The 27,546-nt window shown below is 42.8% G+C and overlaps 1 protein-coding gene and 1 long non-coding RNA gene across 2 annotated transcripts in view; one reads left to right on the top strand and one right to left on the bottom strand.

Moving 5' to 3' along the window:
• The first annotated feature begins 3,464 nt into the window (after window positions 1–3,464).
• Window positions 3,465–5,029, top strand: LOC115778048 (uncharacterized). Its single transcript, XR_004019743.1, has 3 exons — window positions 3,465–3,511; window positions 3,667–3,735; window positions 4,435–5,029. It is a non-coding gene; the product is annotated as an uncharacterized LOC115778048 (long non-coding RNA).
• A 1,366-nt stretch (window positions 5,030–6,395) lies between these two features.
• Window positions 6,396–27,546, bottom strand: part of LOC115778041 (polymeric immunoglobulin receptor-like) — a 44,568-nt gene continuing 23,417 nt past the window's right edge. The window contains exons 5-9 of the mRNA XM_030726066.1: window positions 21,127–21,164; window positions 20,697–20,727; window positions 13,001–13,361; window positions 7,824–8,189; window positions 6,396–7,713 (exon numbers count right to left, since the gene is read on the bottom strand). Of these exons, the coding sequence (XP_030581926.1) occupies window positions 7,565–7,713; window positions 7,824–8,189; window positions 13,001–13,361; window positions 20,697–20,727; window positions 21,127–21,164 (945 nt within the window). The 3' untranslated portion in view covers window positions 6,396–7,564. The remainder of the gene's footprint in view (window positions 7,714–7,823; window positions 8,190–13,000; window positions 13,362–20,696; window positions 20,728–21,126; window positions 21,165–27,546) is intronic.

The raw sequence follows: 27,546 nt of genomic DNA, 5'->3' as shown, positions 1-27,546 counted from the left end.
ACAAGGGCACACACAAAACAACTGATTTATTCAGCAGAGTATATTAAATGTAAGTTTTTAGATGGAGCTGAGAGACACTGACTGCAGAAGGCTGAAGATTGTAACTGAGTACTTTTATTTTATAAGTATTTATACTCACTGATGTGTTAATGCTGCACTGATCTGAACCTCTGACTGACCAGCAGCCTCAGCAGGAAAGGTTGGAGGACTTTTATATGAAATGTGTAGAGTTTAGTTTACATGTGTTATGCAGTTAAAGCATCACTGATGACCTGCTTGTATCCATGTAGTGTTTCCAGCCCAGCAGCTCCCTCTAGTGTCCATATCTAAAGCCTGTGGGAGGATGGTGTTAATCTAAAATGTGAATCATAGTGTTCCAGTCAGTCATCAGTGTGTCTCTGCACAGCTGTCATTAACATGTGTTCAGAGGGCCTCAGTGTGTGAATGGTTCCAGTTCAGCTCCATAACAGCAGCGTCCCTGGTTTGATTCCTGTGTTTCAGCTCATATCTGCCTCTCTCACTGAGGGGGACGTCCACACACACACACACACACACACACACACACACACACACACACACACACACACACTGTGTGCACCAATAGTAAAGCTGGTGCTCAGAGGAAGAGGGCGGGGCTTTACTTGGTGTCAGTGAGAGAAATGAAAAAAAGCTCAAATGAGTGAGAAGGACGATGAAGGAAACATCTGTGCTGTGTCTGCTCTGTAAGTAGAATCTCTGTGTTTGTTTGAATTATTGACCTTTGACTGTCTGCTCTCCTGATAACTGATGATGGAGGAGAAGACATGAAAAACTAATCAGGCTGAATTCAAGTTCAAACACCATGAGGACCAACTGCAGGTCTGAACTGACTCTTTATCTTTGCTCAGGAGTCCAGGAAACACAGCAGCTCTGATTAGGCCCAATACATTTTTAATTATTACACACATTTTGTCAATAAGCAAGTGTCAATAAAGTTTGTTAAACACACCGTTTAACAAACTTTATTGAAACTTGTTGCTGCATCAACTCTAAAATGAGCAGATCTATCAGAGAGAGACGAGTTTGTGTGTCTGTCAGCTGTTTGTGTGGAGTTGTTCTTTGTGTTCACCTCAAACCAACCTGAGTGTCATTTCTCTTTAGTTCTGATCTCACTGCTGAGCTGCACAACAAACCAAGGTCAGTAACCTTCTTCTGTCACAGCTTCAACCTGATAAATGCTCACTAATATGACCTGTTTGGCTTCTTGTTTCATTGTAACCCTCACAGCTCGTCTGACTGTGAGTCCCAGCAGCTCTCAGTTCTTTAAAGGAGACTTTGTGTCTCTGAGCTGTGAGGAGGACGACAGCTCTGCTGGATGGACTCTGAGGAGGAACACAAGCAAACAACAGAGGACTCAGTGTGGAGATGTGAGGGGAAAACCAGCTGGTTCTTCCTGTAACATCAGCTACATTTTCACACGGCACAGTGGAGTTTACTGGTGTGAGTCCAGAGCAGGGTTATAATAGTTTTGGATTTTACATTATAGTTTAGTTTTAATTAGTTTTTACTTTTTTTTCTCTAATTCAGTTAGTTTTAATTAGTTTTCAGAGTGGTTTTGCTCGTTTTTATTAGTTTTTATTTTTGGTTTTATGCTTAGTTTTAGTTAGTTTCAGTTAGTTTCAGTATTAGTTTTAGTATTTTCATACTTAATCAGGTACCCTTTAAAGAAATATATTCAGCAACCAGCTGTTCACAGACAGCAGAACTACATGCTAAATGTGTGTAATATTAAGGACACACATGAACATCAACAGGGAGAAACTGCTAACAATATGAACTCCAAAACTCGATAAATTCTACAATAAACTCCCAATAAAGTTCAGCCTCAGTGCAGCAGATTAACAACACCTACATGTGGTGTTTGACAAAAACAAACTCCTTGAAGGAGTCAAAGCTCAAATCCAGCTGCATCCTGATGTTCTCACCACCTGATGCTGCTTCTGTTTTGGAGCTAGCTTGGTTAGATGCTCGCTGATTAGACTTGCAGGGTCTTTGCGGCCTATGTAGCCTACGGAAGTGTCCGACCTCATGTCCGCATTTATGCATGTATAGCTGGATTGCGTGTGTTAATTACCTTGTGGTTGTGTGCTGGGTTTTTTTTTTGGTCCTCGCTCTTTGTGCTCAGTTTTTAGGGTGCAAACATATTTGTCCCTGTTTTTTCACTTTCTTCATTTCTTCACGTCCATTCCCATAGTTTCAGCAGCTCCCTCCAGGAATTTGCTGACATTTGTGAGTCCTTATATTGATGCTTTGATTATTAGTCCTGATTATTATCTGACTGATAAAGTAGCCGGAAACGCACAAGGACTAAACACAACGTTGTGGCTGCGTTGACCCGACGAGTAGTCACGTTTCTCTGGAGGTGCAGGCCGGGTTGCCTTGTAGGATGAGAGCGGTTTCCGTAGCTGCCTTGTGTGCGCTTCTCAGGTCTACTTTGATGTTGGTGTTTTTTTTCCTGACTAAGAAGTGTTCCGTACATTTTTCATCATCCACAACAAGACACTCGCTGCTATCTGTGCTATCATAGTAAAAAAAAAAAAAAAAAAAAAACAGTCCACATGGGACTCTCTGAGGAGCAGCGCGGTCTGCGCACGCACACACATGCGCACCCATTTGCCCGACGGCGTTCCGAGCTTAAACTCGGAGAGAGGAAAAAAATGATTTCATATCAATCCACAAGACTTTTGAAAAAATAACAATATCTATAATTTCAGTTAGTTTTAGTTAGTTTTGTAAACTCACAATTCAGTTTTACTTAGTTGTCGTTTCTTCCTTTTAATTTTAGTTTTTATTTATTTCAGTTAACGACAATGTTTTTTCAATTTCAGTTTTCGTTATTTCGTTCGTTTTCGTTAACTATAATAACCCTGGTCCAGAGAGGGCGCCATCAGTAACATGGTTAACCTCACAGTCTCTGGTAAGCTGAGTGTGTGGAGTTAGTGTTGATGAAGCTGTGTGTAAATGGATGAAATGCTGTAGTTTGTCTCTGTGTTGAGGTGGATCAGTGATCCTGCAGAGTCCTGTCCTCCCTGTGATGGAGGGAGATGCCGTCACTCTGCTCTGTCAAACAAAGACCACTCCCTCCAACCTCCCAGCTGCTTTCTATAAAGATGGCTCCCTCATCAGGAAGCAGCCTACAGGTCACATGACCATCCAGCATGTTTCCAGGTCTGATGAAGGCCTCTACAAGTGTGACATCAGCGGTCATGGAGAGTCTCCATCCAGCTGGATCACTGTCACAGGTGACACACTCACCTGTCTGTGTTTCTGCAGGTTTCAACATTCACAATGTGACCAGAACTTAATGACTGTGTTTGCTTTATTTTAGAGAGACACACCACCACACCTCCACCTACATCACTCTCTCCTCTTGTTCTCTCTGTGATCTCCTCTGTTGGATCAGTCTGTGTTGTGTTTCTACTGGTGTTACTGGTTCTGCTGGTGAGACGATGTGTTCACAGGAAACCTGAAGGTGAGACTCAGACTTCTGGACTCATGGATAATTTATGCTTATTCTCAGATTTTATGTTTATGGACTTTTTTAATATCATAAAGTCTACAATCATAAAATCCACAAATTGCATTATATATTTAATTCATTTTATTGTTCATTTTGAATCATTTCAGTGAATAAAGAAGAGCCTGGAGAAGATGACACCATGCAGAGTCATCATCAGCCAATCAAACAAAGAAGAGGTAGTGTTGAGGGCTGGTTTCTGAGGTCAACAGCAAAAACACATTGGTTGCCGTGACACTGCTCCCAAAGAACCAATCAGCAGCTGAAACAGCAAACATGTGACTCTGGCTCAGGTTGTTTAGGCTCCTCATTGTCATAGTGATGCTGCAGACTGAATGGACAAAATGTTCTTTGTTCCAATAAATGGACTTTATTAAAGTTGTGCATGTAAAACCACAGCAGCAACTTCCTGTTGTTGATCTGAAACAGTTGAACGTTCTCACCACAGTGTTACTGCTTTGGCCATGCTGTGAGAGCGTGTTTGCTTTGTGCAGCTTTGTGGTTGTCCACCTGCCTTTTTCTCAGAAACAGCCCCCAGTTCTCTGTGGTCAGTCAGTGTTTCTCAGCAGAGGTGTTAAGAGGAGCAAAAACTGTGAAAGCTGAATATGTAGCAGCTCATCAGGCTCATGAAGGACACAAAGAAAGTTACAAGTTTTCTTGTTGTTGTTTGGCTGTATTGGACAAACTAATGAGAATTAAAATCCACTGAGGAAAAACAACAGATGCCTCCATGAGCCAAAAGTCATCATTTACTCTCTTCATGATGCAACATTACAAACAGAACAAATGTTTTGTCTCATTTAGCTGCAGTGTAATGATACAGCTGTACTGCTGCAGTTGTTGTTCCTGCAGTCATTTAAATGTGTTTTATTCTGCAGACACTGATTCAGCTGCAGTCTACTCAGCAGTGACAACTGAAGACATCAGTTATGGACCAACAACCATCAGATCAAGGAGGCCCAGGTACAGCTGCTCTGTAACAGAGCCAAGCTAGCTGCTGTTTGCAGCCATCATGCTAAGCTAATGCTAACCAAACCACCTGCTGAGTGAAGCTCAGTCCCAGTTCATATTTACCAGTGTGAACTGGGACTGTGTGATGCAGAGAGGTGCAGGTTGGAGGTCTTGATTGAACTCCAAAGCTTGTAATCATGTTTCCTGTCATTTGAACCCGAGATCACTGATGGTCACTTTGACCCTGAGGTTGAAGATTCTCTGGTCTGATGAAACAAGAACTATTTGTCCACACTTTATAAACATTATGGAAACCAGGACCTGCTCATCACCTACCCAGTACCATCCCAGCAGTGAAGCATGGAGCCAGGCTTGAACCCCACTGAGCATCTCTGTAGAGACCTGAAAAAGGCTGAGCACCAACAGCCCAACCTGACGGAGCTCGAGAGGAGTTGAAAACAAAAATGACAAAAAAGTGACATCCAAGTGTGCAAAGCTTGTTGCATTATACTCTAAAGTACTCGGTGCTGTAATTCCTGTCAAAGGTGCTTCAGCTAAGTACTAAATAAAGTTTGCTACCATGTTTCCTGTTGTTTGAATTGTGTTCATGTTCACACCTTAAACCAGACAGACAGCATCTACCCCACAGTTTGAGCTACACTGTTGTAGGTGGTATAAGAATGGACATGCAGTTTGTTGGAGGTTTTGTACCCTGCGGCCTGCACAGGTCAAACAAACTGAACACTGTAAATAACATGAAACTGAAAACTGCATCATGTGGATGCATCTTTCATTTCCAGCTGTTCCACTGTTTGTTTTCTCCTCTCAGCAGGCGGTTTCCTCCCTCTATCTCCACTGCTGCTGCTTTGTGTGGCTGTGATGCTCACACTAAGAGGTTGCAGTGTCAGGGGAGGCTGGCGTTCTGCACTACCCCCTGGTGGATGATTGAGGAAATACATTAGAGCTGCTAAATCAACCAAAATATTTCACATTTTATTAGATTTTAATTTCAGTAAAAATAATAGTATTAATAGACCAGTATGTGGTGACTTTTACAGAAAGGTGACACACACACACACACACACACACACACAAACGAGAACATCTTTGTCCACTGTGTAACAAAATGAACAAGATTAAGTGGACTCCACTCATCACTTGCAAGCAGCTTTGCAGCATCGTGTCTCTCATCAGTCAAAAACACTTTCAGTTCCTCCTGCAGCTCATCCACGGGTCAGTACTGTACTGCCACAACCATCATATGGAGCAATGAGGTTTTATGTGCATTATTAATAATGTGTATTGTTTTAAAGAACACTTCATTATGTTGACATTTAACTACTAGCTTACTGGCTGCTTCTCTTAAGTACTAAAGTCTGTACGGTCTCACATGTGCTCATCTGTAAAAATCACCAGATTTCCACCATCAACCAAACAATGTGCTCGAGAAGATCCCGACAGCAGGTGAGGTCCTGATGAGGAAGGAGCGTCAGCGAGTGGTTCAACAGCAGCTCAGCTTTTTAAAAAGGGGGACAGGGTCTGACTCCTCTGAAATCTGACTGGGCTGTACTGTATGAAGCAACAGTAACAACAGCAGCAGCTGTCTCAATGAACTTTATTTTTATAGTAAAAACTCTACAGCATAATAAACAGAAACTTAACGAAATAAACAGAAACTTAACAGAATAAACAGAAACTTACTGAAACAGTGGTATAAATACACACGGGGAGTGAAAAGAGGAATAGTGCATAAAAACAGCATCAACTGAGTCAACAGGTCAGAAAGTCTCTAATAAAAGAACAGAGGCAGTCATCAGTGCAAAAAAAAAAAGAAACCAGAATCTGCTCATATTCAATACTGATAGGACGTACATTTGAAAATGGATCCACTCTCATCAAAATACAAGAAAAAGTGATGAATTCCCTTTAAAATTTGATTCAGAAAACTTGAACACAGGCTTCTGGCTATAAAGTGCTAATACTACACAGTCATATGTAAAGGGTTAATGCCAATATGTGACCCACCTTCAATGGGAAGCAGTGAGTAATATCACAAACTAACCAATTCCTATTACAATTTTATTTAAATTTTCATATAAATAAATACATTCATATAAATATATAACTGTACATACTTGTGAGTGCTATCAAACTGGATGTCTGTTATTACTGTGGCCCTCCTGTAGTACCACCAGGGGGCAGCGGCCCACGCTTTGGGAAGCACTCTCCTAGACAAAGGTTGTTACATATGGAGCTGCCAGGTATGAGGAAAAGAGGAAGCCCACAGAGAGGATTCATGATGTAGGACAGGCAGAGGGCTGGTGTGAAACTGGAGGACGCTGGGTGTAGATGGAGGTAGATGACCTGCTGGGGTGACCCCCAACAGAAGCAGCTTAAAGAAGAAGAAGAAGCAGGTGTGCTCTAATAAAGCTTCACAGTACATGTAGTGCTTAGAAAACATGAAAAAAAAAAAATAGATACAAGCTTCACACAATCAACTTTAGAGGCTATGATACATAAATATGAATGATGTGTGTTTTTAAACTGAAGCAGCAGATAGTTGGAATTTAAAAGCAAAGTTAAAGAGAGGCTTTAGCTGAGCAGGAGGCAGCAGGATGGACGAGCAGGTTTGGTCCCTCCTCACAGCATCAACAGTACTTTTGTCATTCATAACCTTCTAATACTCAAATACTAATACTTTAAACAAACTCGTCTTTTCAAAGAAGAAGAAGTTTTCCAGCTGGTGTTTGTGAAGGTTATCGATCAGACAGTGAGGAGCTAAAAAAAAAAAAACCCTCTATTTTTCTGTTACTAAAAAAATTCCCTTAATGCACGTTCACATATCAAACCTGGAAATGTTTGCTGACCTGACTGTCGATGTTTGGCACCAAAAAAAAATAACATTTAAGAAGTTGTGTCATTTTTCTTTTGGAATGAATCAATGTTTAGATAATGTTCTTCTACATGCAGCCCCCAGAATGATGAAGTCTTTCACAGAGATGCTGAACACCAAAATGAGGAAACTCAGGATTCAGGTGTAAAAATCTCTGAGATGATTCAACAGAACTGTTTGATTTGATTTCTGAAGATCATAAAACCGACAGAAGCAGCAACGAGAACCACAGCAAGAACCGAGAGACCAGCTATCAGTGCCACAGATCCATCCTCCTCCTTCCCTCCATCCCCATTGCTTCCTGCTGGCTGACCTGCTGATGAGAAACAGGTAACAGGTGTGAGGTGTCAGCTGAAACAAACATCAACAACCAGGAAGCAGCTTCACCTCTGACCACAGACACACTGAACTCTGCTCACTCACCTGGAGGAGCAACAACTCTCAGGGTGATGATGCTGATGGGCTCAGTCTTCAGGTCAGCTCTCTTCCTGCGGTTTGTTCCCCTCTGGAAGACACGACATTCGTATGTTGCAGTGTCATTAAATGTCACATCCTTCAGAATCAGAGACACGTCTCCATCCTTCATCTGTTGGTCCTGCAGATCCACCCGGTTCTTAAAGGCTGGATGCTGGTTTTCTGGATCAAACCGCTCATCCCGGTACTGAAGGACATATTCATCTCCCAGGTCGGGTCTGCTCCACTCGGCAACTATGATGGGTTCTTTGTTGTTTGCAGCTCGACACGGCAGAGTGACATTCTGTCCTGGCAAGGCTGTGATGTTTTTCTGCTCTGAAAGAGGAAACAACACAGAGCAGAGAGGTTAAAGTTCAGTACAGGTGGAAATACGAGTGAGGCATAGAGAAAGCGGGTCTCTGGTGTTTGGTGGTTGAAACCTGACCATCTGCTGTTCCTGACCAAAATCTGTTAGAAGCACACAGAATACAGATGGATGACAATGAGCCACAAAGCTGCTCCTGAAAGTCTGCAGTAAAACTTAAATATGAAATACAGATTTCAGGGCAAACAAAGCAGCTTCATGAACTGATAGCTGCCTTATTAATGTGCACTCTGGATATCAGTGTGTGAAAACAACAGGGAAATGTGTCCTGTGGAAGAGACACTGGTGAGGATATACCTCTGAGCCAATCACAGCGAGTCTTGCATCAGGCGAAATCTTTCCATCTAAAACACTTTGGTGAAAGTGCCCCATAAACAAAGCAGCTTCCTACCTTTAAGAGCAGCGGTTTCCCCGGGTGAGCGGAGCAGACAAACGCACAGAAGGAAAATCCACGCTGAAAGTGAATTAAGAGTCATTGCGTGAAGGAATCTAAATCCTGCTCGGAAGATGAAATGTTGTTTAGTGCTTCTTGCAGTGGATGCTGAACGTGTGTCTCTCCAGCTGTGTTTAGGCTCGCGCCTGCCTCGCGGCTCCAGGAATGCACGCGAGCTACTGGAGTTCACAACAGCATCAGCTGATCGACCGGTCGTGGATCTGATTGGTCAAGCCCCCGTGTGCTGATGTTGAGTAAAGCCCCGCCCTCTTTCTCTGAGCACCAGCTTTACTATTAGTGCAGAGGCAGTGTGTGTGTGTGTGTGTGTGTGTGTGTGTGTGTGTGTGTGTGTGTGTGTGTGTGTGTGTGTGTGTCTGACGCAACCAGTCGCTGGTGTTGCTCTGAAGGTAGTTTGATAGAGTTAAGGCGATTTTTTGACTCGCGACTGGATGTAAACGCCGCCGTTCGCGCGCGGAGCAGCGGGGGCCGGAGCGGGGAAGCTGGAGCGGTTTGCGGTGTGCGGGCTAAGAAAACAACCACCGCACACACTTCCAGGTTTTTGCCTCGCGAACATCAGACCCATCACAAGTAAAATCGAAGCCCTGGAGCTCCTGATCGATGATCAAACGACTTTATCCAGAACTTCAGCGACGATCCCCGACACCACAGCCTACATCGCAGCATCATAACAGACAGCTGCAGGCTTGTTGTATTTACAGTGACAATAATAAGCTTTAATGTGTTCATTAAGTTTGCTTTTCTGTATAACAGTGATCGGGTTTCTGCAGGATCAATAAACTTTGCTCTCACTTGTTCTCCTCGTGGTTCTGTGGGTTCCACAAAGATCTCTGAATGGAAGTGTGGGTTAGTGCAGTGTGATGTCTGCAGTGTTCTGCGCTCTACTACAATACAGGATTTATCCTCATGCATCCTAAATATTTAGACAGTGACAGTCATTTTCAGAGGTTAGGTTGATTAATAACTTAATAACAATAAGTTTTATGGTAACATTGTATGGACAGGACTGAACTCTACAGGCTGGCTCATAATTTAGTGTAAAATATCATTTTAAGCTTCTACTTCATGAATAAAGTCATCAGAAGGTTTCCTAAAGTATAAAAGTATGATTCAAATTCAGTGACTCAGAATATTCTACCATCATAAAATTTCACTCACACAGTCATAAGAAAATTTTCTTAAAAAGCTCATTTAAAGTTTGGAGGATAAAAAATTCCTCTTTATGAGTGTGAAGTTTGCCGGTGAGCTTTATGAAACTGTTTCAGTGTGAAATACAATGAACATCGATCCATTATCTTCATGTGTACCCTCCCTCTCACCCTATGGCAGCTGGGAGAGGCTCCACAATAGGCTTTATTTATGGTAATGTACACAAATGTACAAAAAAAGACTTCCAGCTGGTGTTCAACATTGGGATGGATAAATCTGCAGGTAACGTTCTTGAACATGTCCTGAGAACAAAGATGATGAACGCAGGATGTCGTGAACTTCCATTTCAGTCTATCCTCCTCTGTGTCTGCTGTACCAGCTCTGTTATGATGGCTCAAATAATTAGGATGGTAAACGATGGCCATTTGTTTCAGGTGTGTTGGATCAGGGACACATCTAAAAGCTGCAGGACACCGGCCCTCGAGGCCTGGAGTTTGACACCCATGTGCTAGATGTTCTTTAAAGTGTGTAATGAAGAACGAAGGAACAAACTCCCATGAATGCATGTACACACTCAGCAGAGATTAAGCGTGTCTCAGCTGCCCCACACATTAGACCTGACCACAGTGCGCACTGTTGAACACTGGATTTATTGGCCTGCTTATTGGCCAATAAATCCAAGAAGGACCAATCAGAGAGCTCAGATTATCTTAGATTAGAACTAAATTAATTAATTCTAGCTAAAGTCACACAACCTTTTTATTCTGTGTGTTTGAGATCAAAAAATAAGTTTGGTGGGTAAATAATCACAGCCACTTTTCCACCACAGTTTGATTTAACACAGTGTTTCCTTGTCTGGCGCACACTCAGGGATCAGGGCCAGTTTAAAGGTTTGGTGGAGGAGAGAGGAGAGGGTGGGGGTTACAGATATAATTAGCGTGGAGTCTGGCTCTGCTGAAGCAGCGAGTAAATGCCTGCAGATGGATTTAGCTTGAATGCTGATTTTATGATCCCTCAGGGAAGTTTTCACTCATCACTCTGACAGCTGATCCCTCACAGCCGAGTGCATGAATGAAGTCTGTGTGAAACACGAGATTACTCTTCTTTTAATTTTGTTTTTTTACATTTTTATTTTTGCCTAATTTTACTGCTTTGGCTGGATTTATGATCAAAGTAGGACAGCTACAGTATGATGATGTCATACTTATGAGAAGGGCACATCTTTGGAGTCCAAATAGAGCCTCAGCCATGCCAACAAATGTGGGAAAATCTCAGTGTCAATGAACTGGAGTAACCCTGTTTTAAGGTGAGGCCATACCTTCTCAGCCAATCATAGTGGGTCTAGAAACAGGCGCCCTGCCCTAAGCCAATCACCACATTTGTTTCCCTGCTGCTCATTCTTTCTTTATGACTAACAACTTCCTCCAGCGGCGGAAGTGGTTACATTTGTTTCCGTTTCCGATTCAGGGAGTTTTTTTTTTATCTCCTGAGGCTCTCGCCTTTGTGCCTGTTGGGCTTGTGTGTCATTGTGTGATTTATGCTACTCGTTCATTTGCAAAGTAAACTACACAAAGCAAAATCCCTGAATGTTGTCAGTGTTTGTGTTTACACACTGCATCTCTCAGCTTTGATCACTTCCGCTTTGGAGAAGTTGCAGGAGATGTGTGTGAGTATGAGAGCACTGAGGCATGTGGGCAGATCAGTGGTGTGGCTTTCACACAAACACACACACACACACACACACAGAAACACAGAGTTCATGAGCAAAAAGAGGAACAGAAATGAAAAAGCAGAGCTTCATTTTCTTTAATGTCTAAGTTTTATTTATAAAACATAAACAATAACACTCATATCAAGGCACTTTTTTCACATTAATAATCCTACCACCTCAATAACAAGCAGTTGTTGAAATAGTTGAAACAGTTGAAATAGTTGAAACAGTTGAAATAGTCGTACAAAAACAAATGAGGTATAAAAAGAGGGGAGAGGAGGAGGAGGAGAGCTTAGATAAAAACAGCTTCATCTTTAAGGTGTACATTCAAAGTGGACATGTGCTGAGGAGGAGCAGAGGAAGACCACAGTCAGGATTTATGGACATAGTGAAGGAGGGCCTGCAGAGAGATGGTGTGACAGAGGAGGATGCTGGGACAGGGTGAGAGGGAGGCAGATGATTGGCTGTGGTTACCGTAATGGGAGGAGCTTAAAGAAGAAGACACAGATGTGTTCCCGGGTTTACAGCTATATGTGCTTAGAAAACAGAAATAAATAAAAGCTACAAATAACTTTAAATAATTATATATAATCTATTTAACCTTAGGCAGGAAACTGCTGGACTTTAAAAATAAAGTTATAGAGAGGCTTTAGCTGAGCAGGAGGCAGCAGGTATATTATCTCCTTACAGCAGAAACAGTACTTTTGTAGCTGATAACCTTTTAATACTCAAACCTTCATGTAAACAAACTCATCTTTCTATGAAGGTCACCCAAAGGCACAACAAAGGTCTTCACACAGTGAAGCTTGGACACAAAATGACTCTGCACTGTGTGTCCATTACTAGAAAATGCCCTTAATGGACGTTCAAATATCAACCCTGAAAATGTTTGCCGACCTGGTTGATGGTGTTTGGCACCAAATAAAATGATTAGAATTTCATGAAATCTTCTTTTGGGATGGACAAATGTTTAGATAACATGTCTGAAAGACCATGATGGAGAACTTCACAAAGGTGCTGAACTCCAAATTCAGAAGAGACTTAATTTCAGTGAACAGTGAGAAGCTGGAAGAGCAGCAGGAAAATCAGACGTTTCTAACAGGCTGCAATTCAACAGAAGAACCCTGCAGCAGCTGCTGCTGCTGATGTTCTCTGAAGATCAAAACTACAACAACAGCAGCAACAAGAAAAAGAAGAAGCACAGCAGAAACTGAGATACCAACTCTCAGTCTGACAGCTCCGACCTCATTCCCTCCATGCTTTTCTCCTCCATCCTTCTTCCCTCCATCCTTTTCCCCTCCATCCTTCTTCCCTCCATCCTCTGTGAGTCCTCCTGGCTGACCTGTAGGTGAGAAGCAAAGTCTCATCAACAACATCTTTAAAAACAAACATCAACAACCAGGAAGCAGCTTCACCTCTGACCACAGACACACTGAACTCTGCTCACTCACCTGGAGGAGCAACAACTCTCAGGTAGATGATGCTGATGGGCTCAGTCATCAGATGAGCTCTCTTCCCGCGATTTTTTCCTCTCTGGAAGACACGACACTCGTATGTTCCAGTGTCATTAATCGTCACATCTTTCAGAATCAGAGACACGTCTCCATCCTTCATCTGTCTGTCCTGCAGATCCACCCGGTTCTTAAAGGCTGGATGCTGATCATCTGGATCAAACTGCTCATCCCGGTACAAAAGGACGTATTCTTTCTCCAGGTCAGCTCTGCTCCACTCTGTGACTATGATGGAGATGTTGCTGTTTGGAGCTCGACACGGCAGCGTGACGTTCCTTCCAGACTCAGCTGGGATGAATTTCTGGTCTGAAAAAGGAAAGGTTAAAGGTCAAAGGACAGCTGGTCATTTCCACAGCAGAGTGAGGGTGAGAGAAAGAACACTGATCTCTGGTGTTTGCTGGCTGAAACCCTCAGACCTCACCATGAGACCTGCTGACCACAGCTGTAAAGCTGTAAAGCAGCTCCTGATAGTCTGCAGTAAATCCAAAACATGAAATAATATTAATAACTTAACTCTTACCCACATTTTTATATTGGATCTATTTTGTTTCTATATGTCAGTTTTGCACTCGTGGTTGGCACACTCACTCTGATGTTCAGTTACTGTAGACTGTATTTTTTCTTGCTGCAGTAACAATAATTTCACTAGTGGGATCAATAAAGGATCTATCTGTACAGATTTCTGGGCAAACAAAGCAGCTTCATTAACTGATAACTCTGTTTTTTTTTATGTGCACTCTGGATATCAGATTGTGCAGAAACAATAGAGAGAAAAGTCATGTGGCAGATACACTGCGACACAAAAGTCTGTAAACAATATGAAAGACAGGAAGTGTGTATTGTTTACACTCTTTCTGTGAAGTGGAAGTCTTCACCTTTCTGTGAAGACCTCCATTAAAGCGTGTCCTAGAAACAGAAGCAACTTCTTACCTGTCAGAGCAGCATTTTCTCCACTTGCAGGTGAGAGGAGCGGATAAACACACAGTAGAATCCAGACTGAAACTGATTTAAGATTCATTGTGAATTAATTAAAATCGTCCTCAGGAGATCAAAAGCCTTTTACAGTGCTGCCTGCAGCACGCTTTGTTGTTACATTGTGAATGAGTGAGTCTGTTGTGTCTCGGCACGCGCCTGGAGGTAATTAAAGTTCAAACTGATCAGTTTGAACTTTAATTACCTCCAGGCGCCAGGCCATGTTGAACTCATGGTGGGCTGATCGTGGACTGAGCATCTTTCAGTTGATCTCATTGGTCAAGCCCCCGTGTGATGACGTTGGGGGCGTGGTTTACATTTTAGTTTCGTTTTTATCTACGCGGTTTAGGTCTTCAGCTCGTGTTCGTCTGAAGGTAGATCAGTTGAGATCAGGTGATTTCTGACTCATGGAGAAACCGCCGTCCATGCAGTGACAGGAGCGGGGGGAGCTGGAGAGGCTAAGAAAACCACCACACACACTTCCGGGTCTTTGCCTCGACAGATCTGGCGAGGCGAAGACCCGGAGGCAAAGATAAAGAAACAACTTTATCCAGATAATAGGAGAGCTGACGACATCCGGTAACCGCAGACCACCGCGCAGCCGCCCGGAGGACAGAAACGTGACTCGCTAAGAGCAGAGTGGGCGCTGTGCACAGATCTACCACAGTGTGCCAGCGGCAGGATCGTAGCCCACCATTGAACTTGAAGCCCTCGCATTAAGAGAACTGATGATCGCTGCTGTCTGCACCCCACTCTGCTCATACTAGCACGCGCTGAGTCAGCTGGCAGCGCCATAAACAAACAGCGTGCCGGCACGGCTGGGGTCAGGCTGTTGTATTTACAGTGACAGTAAAGACAGTTCAATTTAAGAACACAGTAATATTTAGACTGAGGGAGTTTGGTGACTAAAACTGCTTAGTTTGAAAAAGTCTCGCTTTAATTCAAGAGTTAAAATAATGAGTTAAATCTCACCTGCAGGTAAGGGGAGGCAGAGAAACAGCAGAACCCAGCAGAGTAAGGCAGATTTTCCTGCACCCATCTCATGTCTTCTGCAGATCCTAAAATCAGAGTGTTATGAAAGTGTGAGGATGCTGCTGTAACTACAGTATTACCCTCCAGCCCTCTTCAAGGTCGGTGGGTTGGGGACATCACTCTCCTTTTTTGGCATTGTGGACTGCAGTGTGATAGACATCCTGTTGCAGGCATTTGTTTTTCTCTGTTTCAGCCTGGGGTTTGTGGTTTGCAGCTTTCTCCTGTCAAGACACATTTACTGCACAAGTCTAGAAAAGGCAAGACAGGAGTACTCATGTGCCTGCTTGTAGTAAATAGAAGCCGTAGTATTCAAAATATTAAGTTCCATAATTACAAAGCCCATCTAAAATCTGAATCCTGGTGCTACATGAGGACAGACTGCAGTTTATTTTCAGTCTTTGCTCAGAAATCCACACACAGCAGCAGGCACAAATAAGTCAGTATGAAAACAGCTGTTCAGAGTTATTAGGAAGTAGTGGATATTCTGCATCCCTGAACTTAGTTATTAAAAGTAGTGCAGTGTAGTAGTATGCTATATGGTATGTTATGTTTTGTTATAACATGTACAGTGAGTGCTGTTTGCATGCTGGACTGTGTGGTTTAGTTAGCAGTAACAGCTGTGCATGCTAACTGAAAGTTTCTGGTTACCAGGCAGAGCTCTGTGGGCGGTTTTCAGCTTTCCTGTTTGTGTCATGTTTGATCCACGGACTTTTTTTTTATCAGTCTGCCGGACTGATAAAATCAGTAAAGAAGAATCTAAGTAGTTTATAATTTCTGTGAAAAAAAACAAAAACTAACCAATTCTAGTCACCTTTGACCTCATTTTGGATTTCACATTTATGATGTGAAATAATTACTGCTCGTGTTTCCATGAGATATTTTAAAATCACACTCAGGTGTAATATTTACACAGTAAGCAGACCAAGTGTCCTTTAACAGTTTGGATGTTTTATGGATGTCAAACTTTTGTTGTTTCTACTCAGGCTCGTGTGGGATTTGCCATCACAATGCTGATTATAGCATGTATGTAGTGTGAGAAAGTGTCTTGGTTTTGTACATTGTGTGTTTGTGTGTGTTGTTTTGTTCATTTTCCTTCTGGTGGTGTTAATATCAAACAACTAGAGCCAACAGAGCTGCTGAAACTGCTGCAAGTTTCTAAGAAATCTTTCTGTAATGCTTCATGCTGCAGCTTGTGTGTGTGTGTGTGTGTGTGTGTGTGTGTGTGTGTGTGTGTGTGTGTGTGTGTGTGTGTGTGTGTGTGTGTTTTGTTGCACAGACAGTGATCCAGCAGTGAGCACTGAAGAAGTCAGTTTTGGATAAATCATCATCAAAGACGTACAGCTGCACTTCTTTCAGTCCACCATGAATCTGTTTCCATAAAATTAGTGTATCAGCATTGTGTGATGAACAAACACAAACTTCATGTTGAAGTGTTGCAGCAGTGGCAGGAAAAGGTGCAGCTACATTGTGACTGAAGTTACAGCCTCGTCTTTCTTACAAAACTGTGTGTGTGGTTTTTTTTTCATACTGTGCAGTTTGTGTCATGATCCTATTTTTATCGTGTGTTTAAAATGTATCGAAACAAGGCTGCGTGTCTCTGCAGATGTTTCTGATCTGATGATTTCCATGTTTTGTTGATACACCATCAGAAAATGTGTCCAAAGTTCAACATGTCAAAGTATCAAAATCAGCACAGCAGTGTGAGCTGAACATGATCTAAATGAAGCTTTAAGTGCAGTTTGTGTCTCCTGAAAGCAGTTTGATCCTTCAGAGAGACCATGTCTCTGTGTCTGAGCAACAAGTGTGAGTCCATCAGTACGTGCACATCCATACACTGCAGACTGTGGAGCAGCATCTGTGGATCTTTGCTGTGACGAATTAGCAGCAGGAAAACAGGAAGTGCTGAGTTTTACTTTGATAGCCTGTAAATTCACTTTGTTCTTCTTCTCGTGGTTCTGTGGGTTTCACAAAGATCTCTGATGGAAAATATGAGCTGTTGTAGCTGACAAATACACACAAATACACACATCTCTTCAGAGCAGATGAAGAACAAACGTAGGTTAACCTCAGCCGCAGACCAACAGCAGCTGCTCACATGTATCTGAGTTACTGCAGTCAGTCTGTGGCGTGCTGCACTCTCAGGAGTCATAACCTATCAAACACCATCTGTCCTCATTCATCCTGAATCTGCAGACACTGTCAGTCATTTCCAGAAGTTACTGAGGTTGATTAAATAACTTCATAACAAGTTTTATGGTAACACTGTATGGACAGAACTGACCTCCAGTTAAACAGCTGGACTCCTGCATCTACAGGACGGCTCATAATTCAGCTCAGACCTCTGTGAAATACAATGACCATAAAAAATGTTAAAAAGTTTGATCAACAGCATCAAAAGCTGCACAGGTGAAATTTTCCTTCCAAGAAAACTGGCAGTGAATGTCTCAGAGGCACATCTGTCTGTGTTACAGCGCCCTCCAGTGGAGGGTTGATGCAACACTGGACACGAGCTCTGAGAATGCATTGTGACACCAGGACAGTGAAAACACTATTCATGACATAAAAACAAACAAACAAACAAAAGTTGTCTTGCTTCTGTTTCTGCAGCATGTAGCCCACTGCACATGCTCAGTGCACATGCTCATTAGTGTTTCTCTTCACTGAGCCACACACTTATATATCCAACAACAGCATCAAAGCTGCACTGAGGTCCAACAGGACAAGCACAGAGATGAGTCCACTGTCAGAGGCTGTGAGAAGATCATTGGTAACCTTCACTAATGCTGTTTCTGTACTGTGATGAATTCTGAAACCTGACTGAAACTCTTCAAATAAACCGTTCCTCTGCAGATGATCAGTTAGCTGTTTTACAACTACTCTTTCAAGAGTCTTTGAGAGAAAAGGAAGGTTGGAGATTGGCCTATAATTAGCTAAGACAGCTGGGTCAGTGATGGCTTTTTAAGTAGAGGTTTAATTACAGCCACCTTGAAGGTCTGTGGTACATAGCCAACTAATAAAGAAGGTTTTTCTTTTCTAAAAGAAAAACATTAAACATTTTTAGTAAAACAAGCTATTTTCAAAAATAAAGAGATAAATGAAGACTTCCAGCTGGTGTTCAATCTTTGGATGAATAAATCTGCTCATAATGTTCTTTAACATGTCCTCAGAACAAAGATGATGAATGGAGGATGTCGTGGACTTCCCACAGGTGAGTGAAGTGGAGCAGGGACCACAGGTGATTCTTGAAGCTTCTCTGTTCAAACCACTTCCTGGTTCCTTCAGAAACAGTGCAGGAGGAGCAGGTGCCGCATATTTGAATTCATTCCACAGGTCGGTGCAAAAAGGTTATTTTATAACTGAATTATTTTTTTTATTCAGGTATATTTTGCTTCGTGATGCCAGGATAAAGGGACCACATAAGAAAGAAAGTCAGTGAGCAGCTTTCCATCAGGTTTTAGTGGAATTTGATTCTTGTCGGGTCCATCATAAAGGCAGGAGTTTAGGACAGACTGCAGGTTTGTTCAGTGTGGTTTGTTCACTCTTCAGCTTCACATTAGTTTTATTTCTGAAGCATCAGTTCATCTCAAAGCCCTTTATCTTTACAATAAAGCTCCTGAAACATTTGCAGTGCACTGATTCGGTGCTACACACCTGCATCGACCTGCATCACAAAGTTCCTGATTAAAGGAGATTCATCTGTACAGGAATAAATAATCCCACCCATTATCAGCACTAACAAGCTCACACTTGAAAGCATAATGTTCAATACAACAATGTAACAAAGCCATCAGGTGCTTAGAATTAGATTATGTTTCTAATTCATAAACTTTTTTGTTCAATATGATTTCTAAAAGAATAAGATTAAAAAGCTCCGCTTTAAAAAATTTAAAAAAAAGAATGAAAACTTCCAGCTGGTGATCATGAAGGAGCTAAAGGCACAACTTTCACTTTGGACTACTTTTCACACGCTTAAAAAAAAGGCTAATAGAAGTAAAACAAACATTAAAACTGAAACTGAAAATTGTTTGGGATGCAAAGAAAAACCCACAAATAACATCAGCTGAAATACAGGACTCTCTGAAAACTGGCAGTGTGGCTGTTTCAAGATGCACAATAAGGAGGCACTTGAAGAAAAATGGGCTGCACGGTCGAGTTGCCAGAAGAAAGCCATTACTGCACAAATGCCACAAAGTATCTCACATGCAATGTGCCAAACAGCACAGAGACAAGCCTCAAAACTTCTGGAACAAGGTCATTTGGAGCGATGAGACCAAAACTGAACTTTCTGGTCACAACCATAAACGTTACATTTGGAGAGGCGTCAACAAGGCCTATGATGAAAGGAACAGCATTCCTGCTGTAAAGCACGGAGGCGGATCGCTGATGTTTTGGGGATGTGTGAGCTACAAAGGCTTCAGGAAACTTGGTCAAAGTTGAAGGAAAGATGAATGCAGCACGTTGTCAGCAAATACTGGAGGCAAATTTGAACCCATCAGCCCAGAAGCTGTGCATGGGACATACTTGGATGCTCCAACATGACAACGATCCAAAGCACAAGGCCAAGTCGACCTGTCGCTGGCTACAGCAGAACAAAGTGAAGGTTCTGGAGTGGCCATCTCAGTCTCCTGACCTCAATATCTGGGGACATCTCAAGCACGCAGTTCATGCAAGACAGCCCAGGAATTTACAGGAACTGGAGGCTTTTTGCCAAGAAGGATGGGCAGCTTTACCATGTGAGAAAATAAAGAGCCTCATCCACAACTACCACAAACGACTTCAGGCTGTCACTGATGTTAGAGGGGGCAACACACGGTATTAAGAACTGGGGTATGTAAACTTCTGATCAGGGTCATTTGGATGTTTTTTGTTGTCATTATGATTTAATAACAGAAAACACAGCTGTTTATCAATAAATGGTTTCACCCAACCACTAAGCATGAGTGGAAAACATGTTTTTGTGTTATCATTCATATTCTCTGAAAAAAGGCCAAGAAAGCAAGAATTCTGCTGAGGTATGTAAACTTTTGAGCACAACTGTGTGTGTGTGTGTGTGTGTGTGTGTGTGTGTGTGTGTGTGTGTGTGTGTGTGTGTGTGTGTGTGTATGTGTATATATATGTATATATTAGGCGTGGGACTTGATTAAAAAAATGAATCTAATTAATTAGGAGCTTTGTAATTAATTACTCGAAATTAATCGCATTTTAATCGCATTTAAATATTTAACATGAGAAATATTAATTTATGTTTGGTTGATGAATGAATCAATATACATAAGCTTAAACTTCAAAATCTTGTTTATTTTCCCACCAGTCTGCTACACAGACCAATGAAGGGTGGAAGTGCTCCTGTGATAAGCAAACTCCTGAAATTAAAGTTAAGCATCGTAACTGGATAGTTTTATTCAACATTAATGTCTCACTTGTTATAGTTGGAAATTAATCATTCTCTCAGCTGTATTCCTTGATGTTGAAATGTGTCATGCTTGTTTTAACAGCTTATTTTGAATAAAAGACTTCAAATTAAACCACAAAAAGGAGAAAAAGTTCGTTCTCCGTTTAACCAGCTGCTTTTACACAGCTGTGTTTCGCGCTCACGGTTGCTAGGCGACAGGAGCTACATAGAGGTGGGGGCAGGTGACGCTGATATGAAGGCGCGCCGCTCACTTCCGGCCTTTGCGGTCTTCGTGGGCTCTGAAGGCTACGTGGGCCGGGTCCTTCGCAGGATGCGGCCCCTGAATTTTTGACATCGTGCGTCGATATAATCTGTATGCCGGGAACTCGTGCACTGAGAAACGTTCCACGGTGCAAAGTGCGATTAAAATGCGTTAAAATTTTTAATTCGTTATTTTCCCCGTAATTAATTAATGGAAATTAACGCGTTAAAGTCCCACCCCTAATATATATATATATATATATATATATATATATATATATATATATATATATATATATATATATATATATATATATATATATATATATATATATATATATCAACTCTGACTATGTTCGCCCTGCGTTAGCGACACCATGATTCACCATGGCAACAAGTAAACAAAGACCGGAGCTTCCATTTTAATCTCTCTCTCTCTCTCTCTCTCTGGGATTAAAATGGAAGCTCCGGTATTTGTTTACTTGTTGCCATGGTGAATCATGGTGTCTGATGCATGTCTTTCTTTACTCTCGCACGCGCTAACTCAGGGCGAACATAGTCAGAGTTGATTGAACTGACTCTGATCAGTTGCCGATATCAGAGTTGGTCAAATCAGAGTTTGTTTTTAAACTCAGTTTGTTGAACATGCTTCCTGAAATAGGGCCCAGACCTTCTGTTTGCTGCTGTCTGCTCATCACTCTGCTCATTAATAATACACTTAAATTATAACGCACTTTACAGCTGAGAAGCTCTCGGAACGGATCGCTATCCTAGCAGTTAGCTAGCGAAAGCCCCCCCGTGACCGAAAGATACGAATTGCTGCTTCGCGTGCGTGTGTGCGCGCGCTAGTGTCTTTCATTCATGCGTGTTCGCATGGCGCTTCTGCGCGCGTGCTCGATAGTGCCGTGTCTGCGAGACCGCCGGAATTCTTTGATCTTATAAGATGACGTCATGCTCGGCTCAGACCGAATGCATAAGTACCGTCGCGACTGTCTTCATTGCCCAGAGAGCGTTTGTAAACAGAGGACCAAAAAAACAACGAAAATCATTTTTTAAAGTCATAAACAAAGAAAACTTGTTACAATGACAGAACCCAACGATAAAATTACAATCTTGGTCACACCAGAGGACCTGTTACCAGTTATTAATAGCTACTTTGAGAAGCTCTCTGAATTACAGTGGAGCATGATAGAAGATGGTGCTTTGGATTCAGATGTCCAAGCACTTCTGGCTGACATGATTTCTGAAATAATTCAGATAGCTTCTGCCAGAATCCTGAGGCTTTCTCTGCCTCAAATTCAAAACCAGGCACTCAGGGGAGGAAGTCCAGAGGATATAACAAAAAAAATAAAGTCAGTATTTGGAGACTCTCAGGAGTCTCAGGAGTGTACAGGAACAGAGGAGGACGCTCAAAGTTCCAGACCTCCCGGCTTAATACCACAAACACTTGTAGATGAAGTTATTGGTTTAATACGTGATCGGCTAAATAATTTGTACTCTTCTTCAGAAACAGCACATTGCACAAAAGATGAAGAAGAAACCTCAAGCCCCCAGCATCCCTGGACACTGGTTGAAATGAGTTATGCTGAGGCTGGGACAGTCACCAGTGAAAACCTGGAGCAGTGCACAGAGGCACAGCCTGAGACAGGTCCAGCTTCTGCTCCCACAGATGAACCCACCTCTTGTGTGATTCCAGCAGAGCAGGAACTCGCACAACATTTGGACTCATTAGCTGAGACCATTTCCAGGCACCTCGTGGTCTATCTCTTCACAAAGGTCATTTCAAAGTGTAGGAATTCTGGAAAACCTTCTGCCATAAGAGTCAGTGACACCATCAACAGTCTGACAGAGGTGATTACACCAGTTGTGAAGGTGGAAACCACAAAGTTCAAATCTGCGACAGAGCTCAAAAACAACATACGTCAATTCAGCAAGGCCGTGACAAAAGGCGTCATGAAGGAGTTCAGATCTCCAGACCAGCTCTTGGAAGCTGCACTGACTTCAGAAGATTCATCTTTGAAAGTGGCTCTCCTGAAGCACCTGGAAATCAATCTTGGTGTCTTCCTCAAGCCTAGAAAGAAGTCCAAAGTTTCCAGGTTCTTTTCAGCAGTGGGAAAAACTTTGACAAAGCCCTGCAGGTGCTGCTGTAAGAGCAGCAGTGAAAGCCCTGTCGTGCCACCATATTCAAGCAAAGAGAGCCTCCAATCCAACATCTCTGAATGGTTTCCCTCCCTAACACCTGAAATGGTTGTAAATGAGATCCGCAGTGCAATAAGGAAAAACGTGCATCTCTTACATCATGAAGTCAAGGAGTGCACAAAGGCGGAGCCTGAGGCAGGTCCAGCTTCTGCACCCGCAGAGCAGAAACTCGCACAACATTTCGACTCATTAGCTGAGAGAATTTCCAGGCACCTCGTGGTCTCTCTCTTCACAAAGGTCATTTCAAAGAGTAGGAATTATGGAAAATTTTCTGACAGAAGAGTCTGGACCATCATCGTCTCTCTGACACACAAGATTACAGAAATTGTGAAGGAGGAAATCACAAATGCCCAATCTGTGACAAAGCTCAAAAACAACATACATCAATTCATCGAGGACATGACGGAAGCCGTCATGAAGGAGTTCAGCTCTCCAGACCAGCTCTTGGAAGCTGCTCTGATTTCAAGAGATATATCTTTTGACTTGGCTCTCCTGAAGCACCTGGGAATGAATCTTTTTTCCTTCCTCTACTTGGAAGATGCCAGGTTCTGTTCAGTGGAGCCCATCTGGTGCCTTTTAATCTGTCACACCCTACAATGTTCAAGCAAAGAGAGCCAATCCAACATCTTTGACGAGTTTCCCTTCCTCACAGTTGAAATGGTTGTAGATGAGATCCTCAGCGCAATAAGGGAAAATGAGCATCTCTCACTTGATGAAGCCGAGGAGGGCAGAGTGTTAGGTTCGGACCACCGTTAAATAAAGAAAGACACAGAAACCCGTAGTTGATCTTTTTACCTGCAGGGAGAGTCTCAGTCAGCCAACACGCGTGTGTGTGTATGTCTGAGGGACAGTCTGAACCTTCTTCCTGTTTGGCTCTTTTATTTTAGCATCACCTGAGTTTACACAAAGCTCAGGTAACAACATCACTCACTTCACATGATGAAATCACATATGTTTACACAAAGCTCAGGTAACAACATCACTCACGTCACATGATGGCGTTACCTGCTTTCCATGTGCATGTTTATGATAAACACATTGTGATACATAGAAAAACAGTTAAACGTTTATCTATTCTAACACAGAGAAACCTATTGGGTGGGGGGTGCAGGTTATCCTTGTCTGTACAGTTTGTCGGGAGAAGAGGATGTTATGACATATTGCTAACGAGAGTAAATGAGGAGCGGGGCTTTCCTTCAAAACTTAACTTAATGATTAAAAGAAAACGATTCACATGTGTCGTATTATATGACAAACTGGAAAAAATTCTGCCATAAGAGTCAGTGACACCGTCAAGAGTCTGACAGAGGTGATTACACCAGTTGTGAAGGTGGAAATCACAAATCTCCCCGTGTTCTTTCCCCCAACCAGCCGTGGCAGTCGGCCACCCCTGTGAGCCTGCTTCTGCCAGAGGTTTCTTCCTGTTCAACGGGAGTTTTTCCTCTCCACCGTCGCCTAGTGCTTGCTCACAGGGCATCACCTAAATGTTGGGGGAATTCTTGCCAACACACCAGGGTCCTTACATTACATCAGAAAGCACCCTGAGGAAACCTTTGTTGGGATTTGATGCTAGAAAAATGATCTTGAATTGAACACAATTTTAAGAACATTTAATATGGCATCAAATCAATACAAAAACAGATGAAGCCTACTTAAATCATATTTATACCATCAAATAAAAAAAATAAAACAATTCTAGTTTCTGTTGTGTTTTCCTGTGTTATAAATGAATCATACTTTGGGAATCGCACTGTTGCAGTACTGGGCAGACTACATCATAACACAAGCAATACGTTTTGGAGAAGCATTAGATCTAATAAATATGAGCATTTTATTATGGTTTTGATTGAAAACTATTGAGAAAAAAATTTCAATAGTGCATTTTGTGAATATGTTTTGAGAAAAAAGTCAAAATGTGCAGATTAAAATGGTTGTGAGTCAAACAACTGCCACGTGACGACTGCTATACCCTCTCCAGAACGTCATGTAGATGAGTTGATGAAACTATACTTCAGAATGGGGTTTGGTAACAAGGAAATCATTTCTCTTTTAGCACATAAACAGCATGTAGTGATAAGTATGAGGATGTTAAAGAGATGGAGCAGAAAGGTGCCCAGATGACTCTGACAGAAAGAGGTCAGGATGTCCTCAGGATCAGCAGAGCTTCACTTGATTTGAACTCCTTTCACAAAGTTTTCCAGCCTCCTCCAGAGCAACATGTGGAACGTTCTCACCGGCACACTGACAGCTGCAGAAACTCACTGCTCGGTCATTTTTAGTTCAATGTTAAAGAGTTAAAGTGGATTTATATTAATAGTAACTCTGCTGTAGCCATCAGAGAGCCATCATCTATCAGTGAAGGCTGATCTTAGATCAGATTATAAATCACTGGAACATGAAAGCAAAGCTGATGTTTTTGTCTGGAAGTCTTCTGCATCTGTAATCACACAAGCAGCAACACTTCAATGAACTTACACTGAACACATCATTTTGTAGTGCTAGTGTCAGCAATCTGATATAGGGCTGCAACTATCAATTATTTTAGTTACTCGAGGAATCCTTGCAGCCCTAGTTTAACATACAAGAATAGGTAAAAATGCCTGAAACCTTCCATCCATGCATAAATATAATAATACTTAAAAATTTGCTTATTTAACAATTTACTTGAACAATTTCTGTGTGTTTGAGGTCTTAGCTCTGACTTTATGTGGAGAATTATCTGGTGCAATGTTCCAGTTTGACCTCATGGTGGCAGTGTTTTCTCACTGTTTCTATGGCTGCGCCCTTATTCACCGTGAAACACACATTTTAGTTCAGACATCTCTTCATGTTACCTTTGTGCTCTTAGTGAGACTAAAAATACCAAAGGTCAGCATGAAGCCTGTGAGTCCTGGCTACACCCTCTGACCTCCATCGCTCCACTGGTTCTGTGAACACAGCATAAGTCGTCACAGCAGTAATGAATGAGTGATGACTCGTGATGAAAGCACAGTGTGAGGGGGTCCACGTGCCTCCCAGCACCCTGCAGGTATTTTACTGATGACCACAGACACAGGGCTGCTGCTCAGTCGTGTTTTTACAGGATCAGGAGAGAAGCTGTCCGCACAGAGGGGGGCAGACAGTCATCTGGAGGTCTGTGTTTGTAAATGATAGATGGTGCAACTCCAGACATCTAACCATCAAAGAGATGCTCTGCAGTAAGGACATTGAACTGCTCGCTGTTGGTATGAGACCGCACTATCTTCCTCGGGAGTTTTCACATGTTATTGTGATAACTGTGTATGTGCCGCCCTCTGCTAACGCTGCTGCAGCCTGCGATGTCCTCCATGCTACTACCAGCAGACTCCAAACACAGCACCCACAGGCCCTCTTTCTGATCTCAGGGGACTTTAACCACGTCTCCCTGTCCTCCACTCTCCCCACCTTCACCCAGTATGTCACCTGCCACACCAGGAATACCAACACACTGGATCTACTGTATGCCAACATCAAGGAGGCATACAGCTCATCACCTCTGCCTCCCCTGGGGGGCTCAGATCACAACCTGGTTCATCTCCAGCCTGTGTACAAACCCTTGGTACACAGAGAACCAGTTGTGACACACACAGTGAAGAAATGGTCTGAGGAGACTGAAGAAGCTCTGAGAGACTGCTTTAGCTCCACTGTGTGGGAAGAGCTTTGTGCCCCTCATGGGGAGGACATCGACAGCATCACGGACTGCATCACTGATTACATCAATTTCTGCGTGGAAAACACTGTGCCCACCAGGAGGGTACGGTGTTTTTCAAACAACAAACCCTGGATCAACTCTGAAATAAAGGCTCTCCTGAAGGAGAAGAAGAGAGCCTTTAGATCAGGAAATAAGGAGGAGCTGAGAGCCGTGCAGAAGGATCTGAGAAGGAAAATCAGGGATGGAAAAAACATCTACAGGAAGAAGATGGAGGACCAGCTACAGCAGAGCAACATCAGTGGGGTTTGGAGGAGTTTGAACTCAATTTCAGGCCACAAACCAAGCCCTAGGGTTGTGGGAGACTTAGAGTGGGTTAACAACCTGAACCAGTTCTTTAACAGGTTTGACCAGCCACCCACCCCTCCCCCAGCCCAGTCCCCCCTGCTGGTAGCCCCACCATCTTTAATGACTGCCAACCTTTCTTCTTCTTGGGACCTCACACCTCTCAGCTCTCAGCCATCACCCACCCCCTTCACTTCTGAGGACTCCATCTCACAACCCCCATCCCCCACCTCCATCTTGTCCCTCTCAACTCATCATGTGAGGAAGGAGCTACGTAAGATCAAGGTGCGAAAGGCTGCTGGTCCAGACGGCATCAGCTCCAGGCTCCTGAGGTGCTGCGCAGATCAGCTGTGTGGCATCATGGGATACATGTTCAACCTGAGCTTGAAGCTGGGGAAAGTACCACAACTGTGGAAGACCTCCTGTGTGGTACCGGTACCAAAGACCAAACATCCAAAGGATCTCAGCAGCTACAGGCCGGTAGCCCTGACATCGCATCTAATGAAGACTCTCGAGAGGCTGGTCCTCAACCATCTACGCCTCATGGTGTCGTCTTCGTTGGACCCGCTGCAGTTCGCCTACCGGCCTGGCATCGGGGTGGATGACGCCATCATCTAC

Source organism: Archocentrus centrarchus, unplaced genomic scaffold (genome assembly GCF_007364275.1).
Source record: "Archocentrus centrarchus isolate MPI-CPG fArcCen1 unplaced genomic scaffold, fArcCen1 scaffold_98_ctg1, whole genome shotgun sequence".
Classification (NCBI taxonomy): domain Eukaryota; kingdom Metazoa; phylum Chordata; class Actinopteri; order Cichliformes; family Cichlidae; genus Archocentrus; species Archocentrus centrarchus.
Note: the sequence above shows the minus strand (reverse complement) of the source record. Positions and strands in the feature narration are given on the sequence as shown.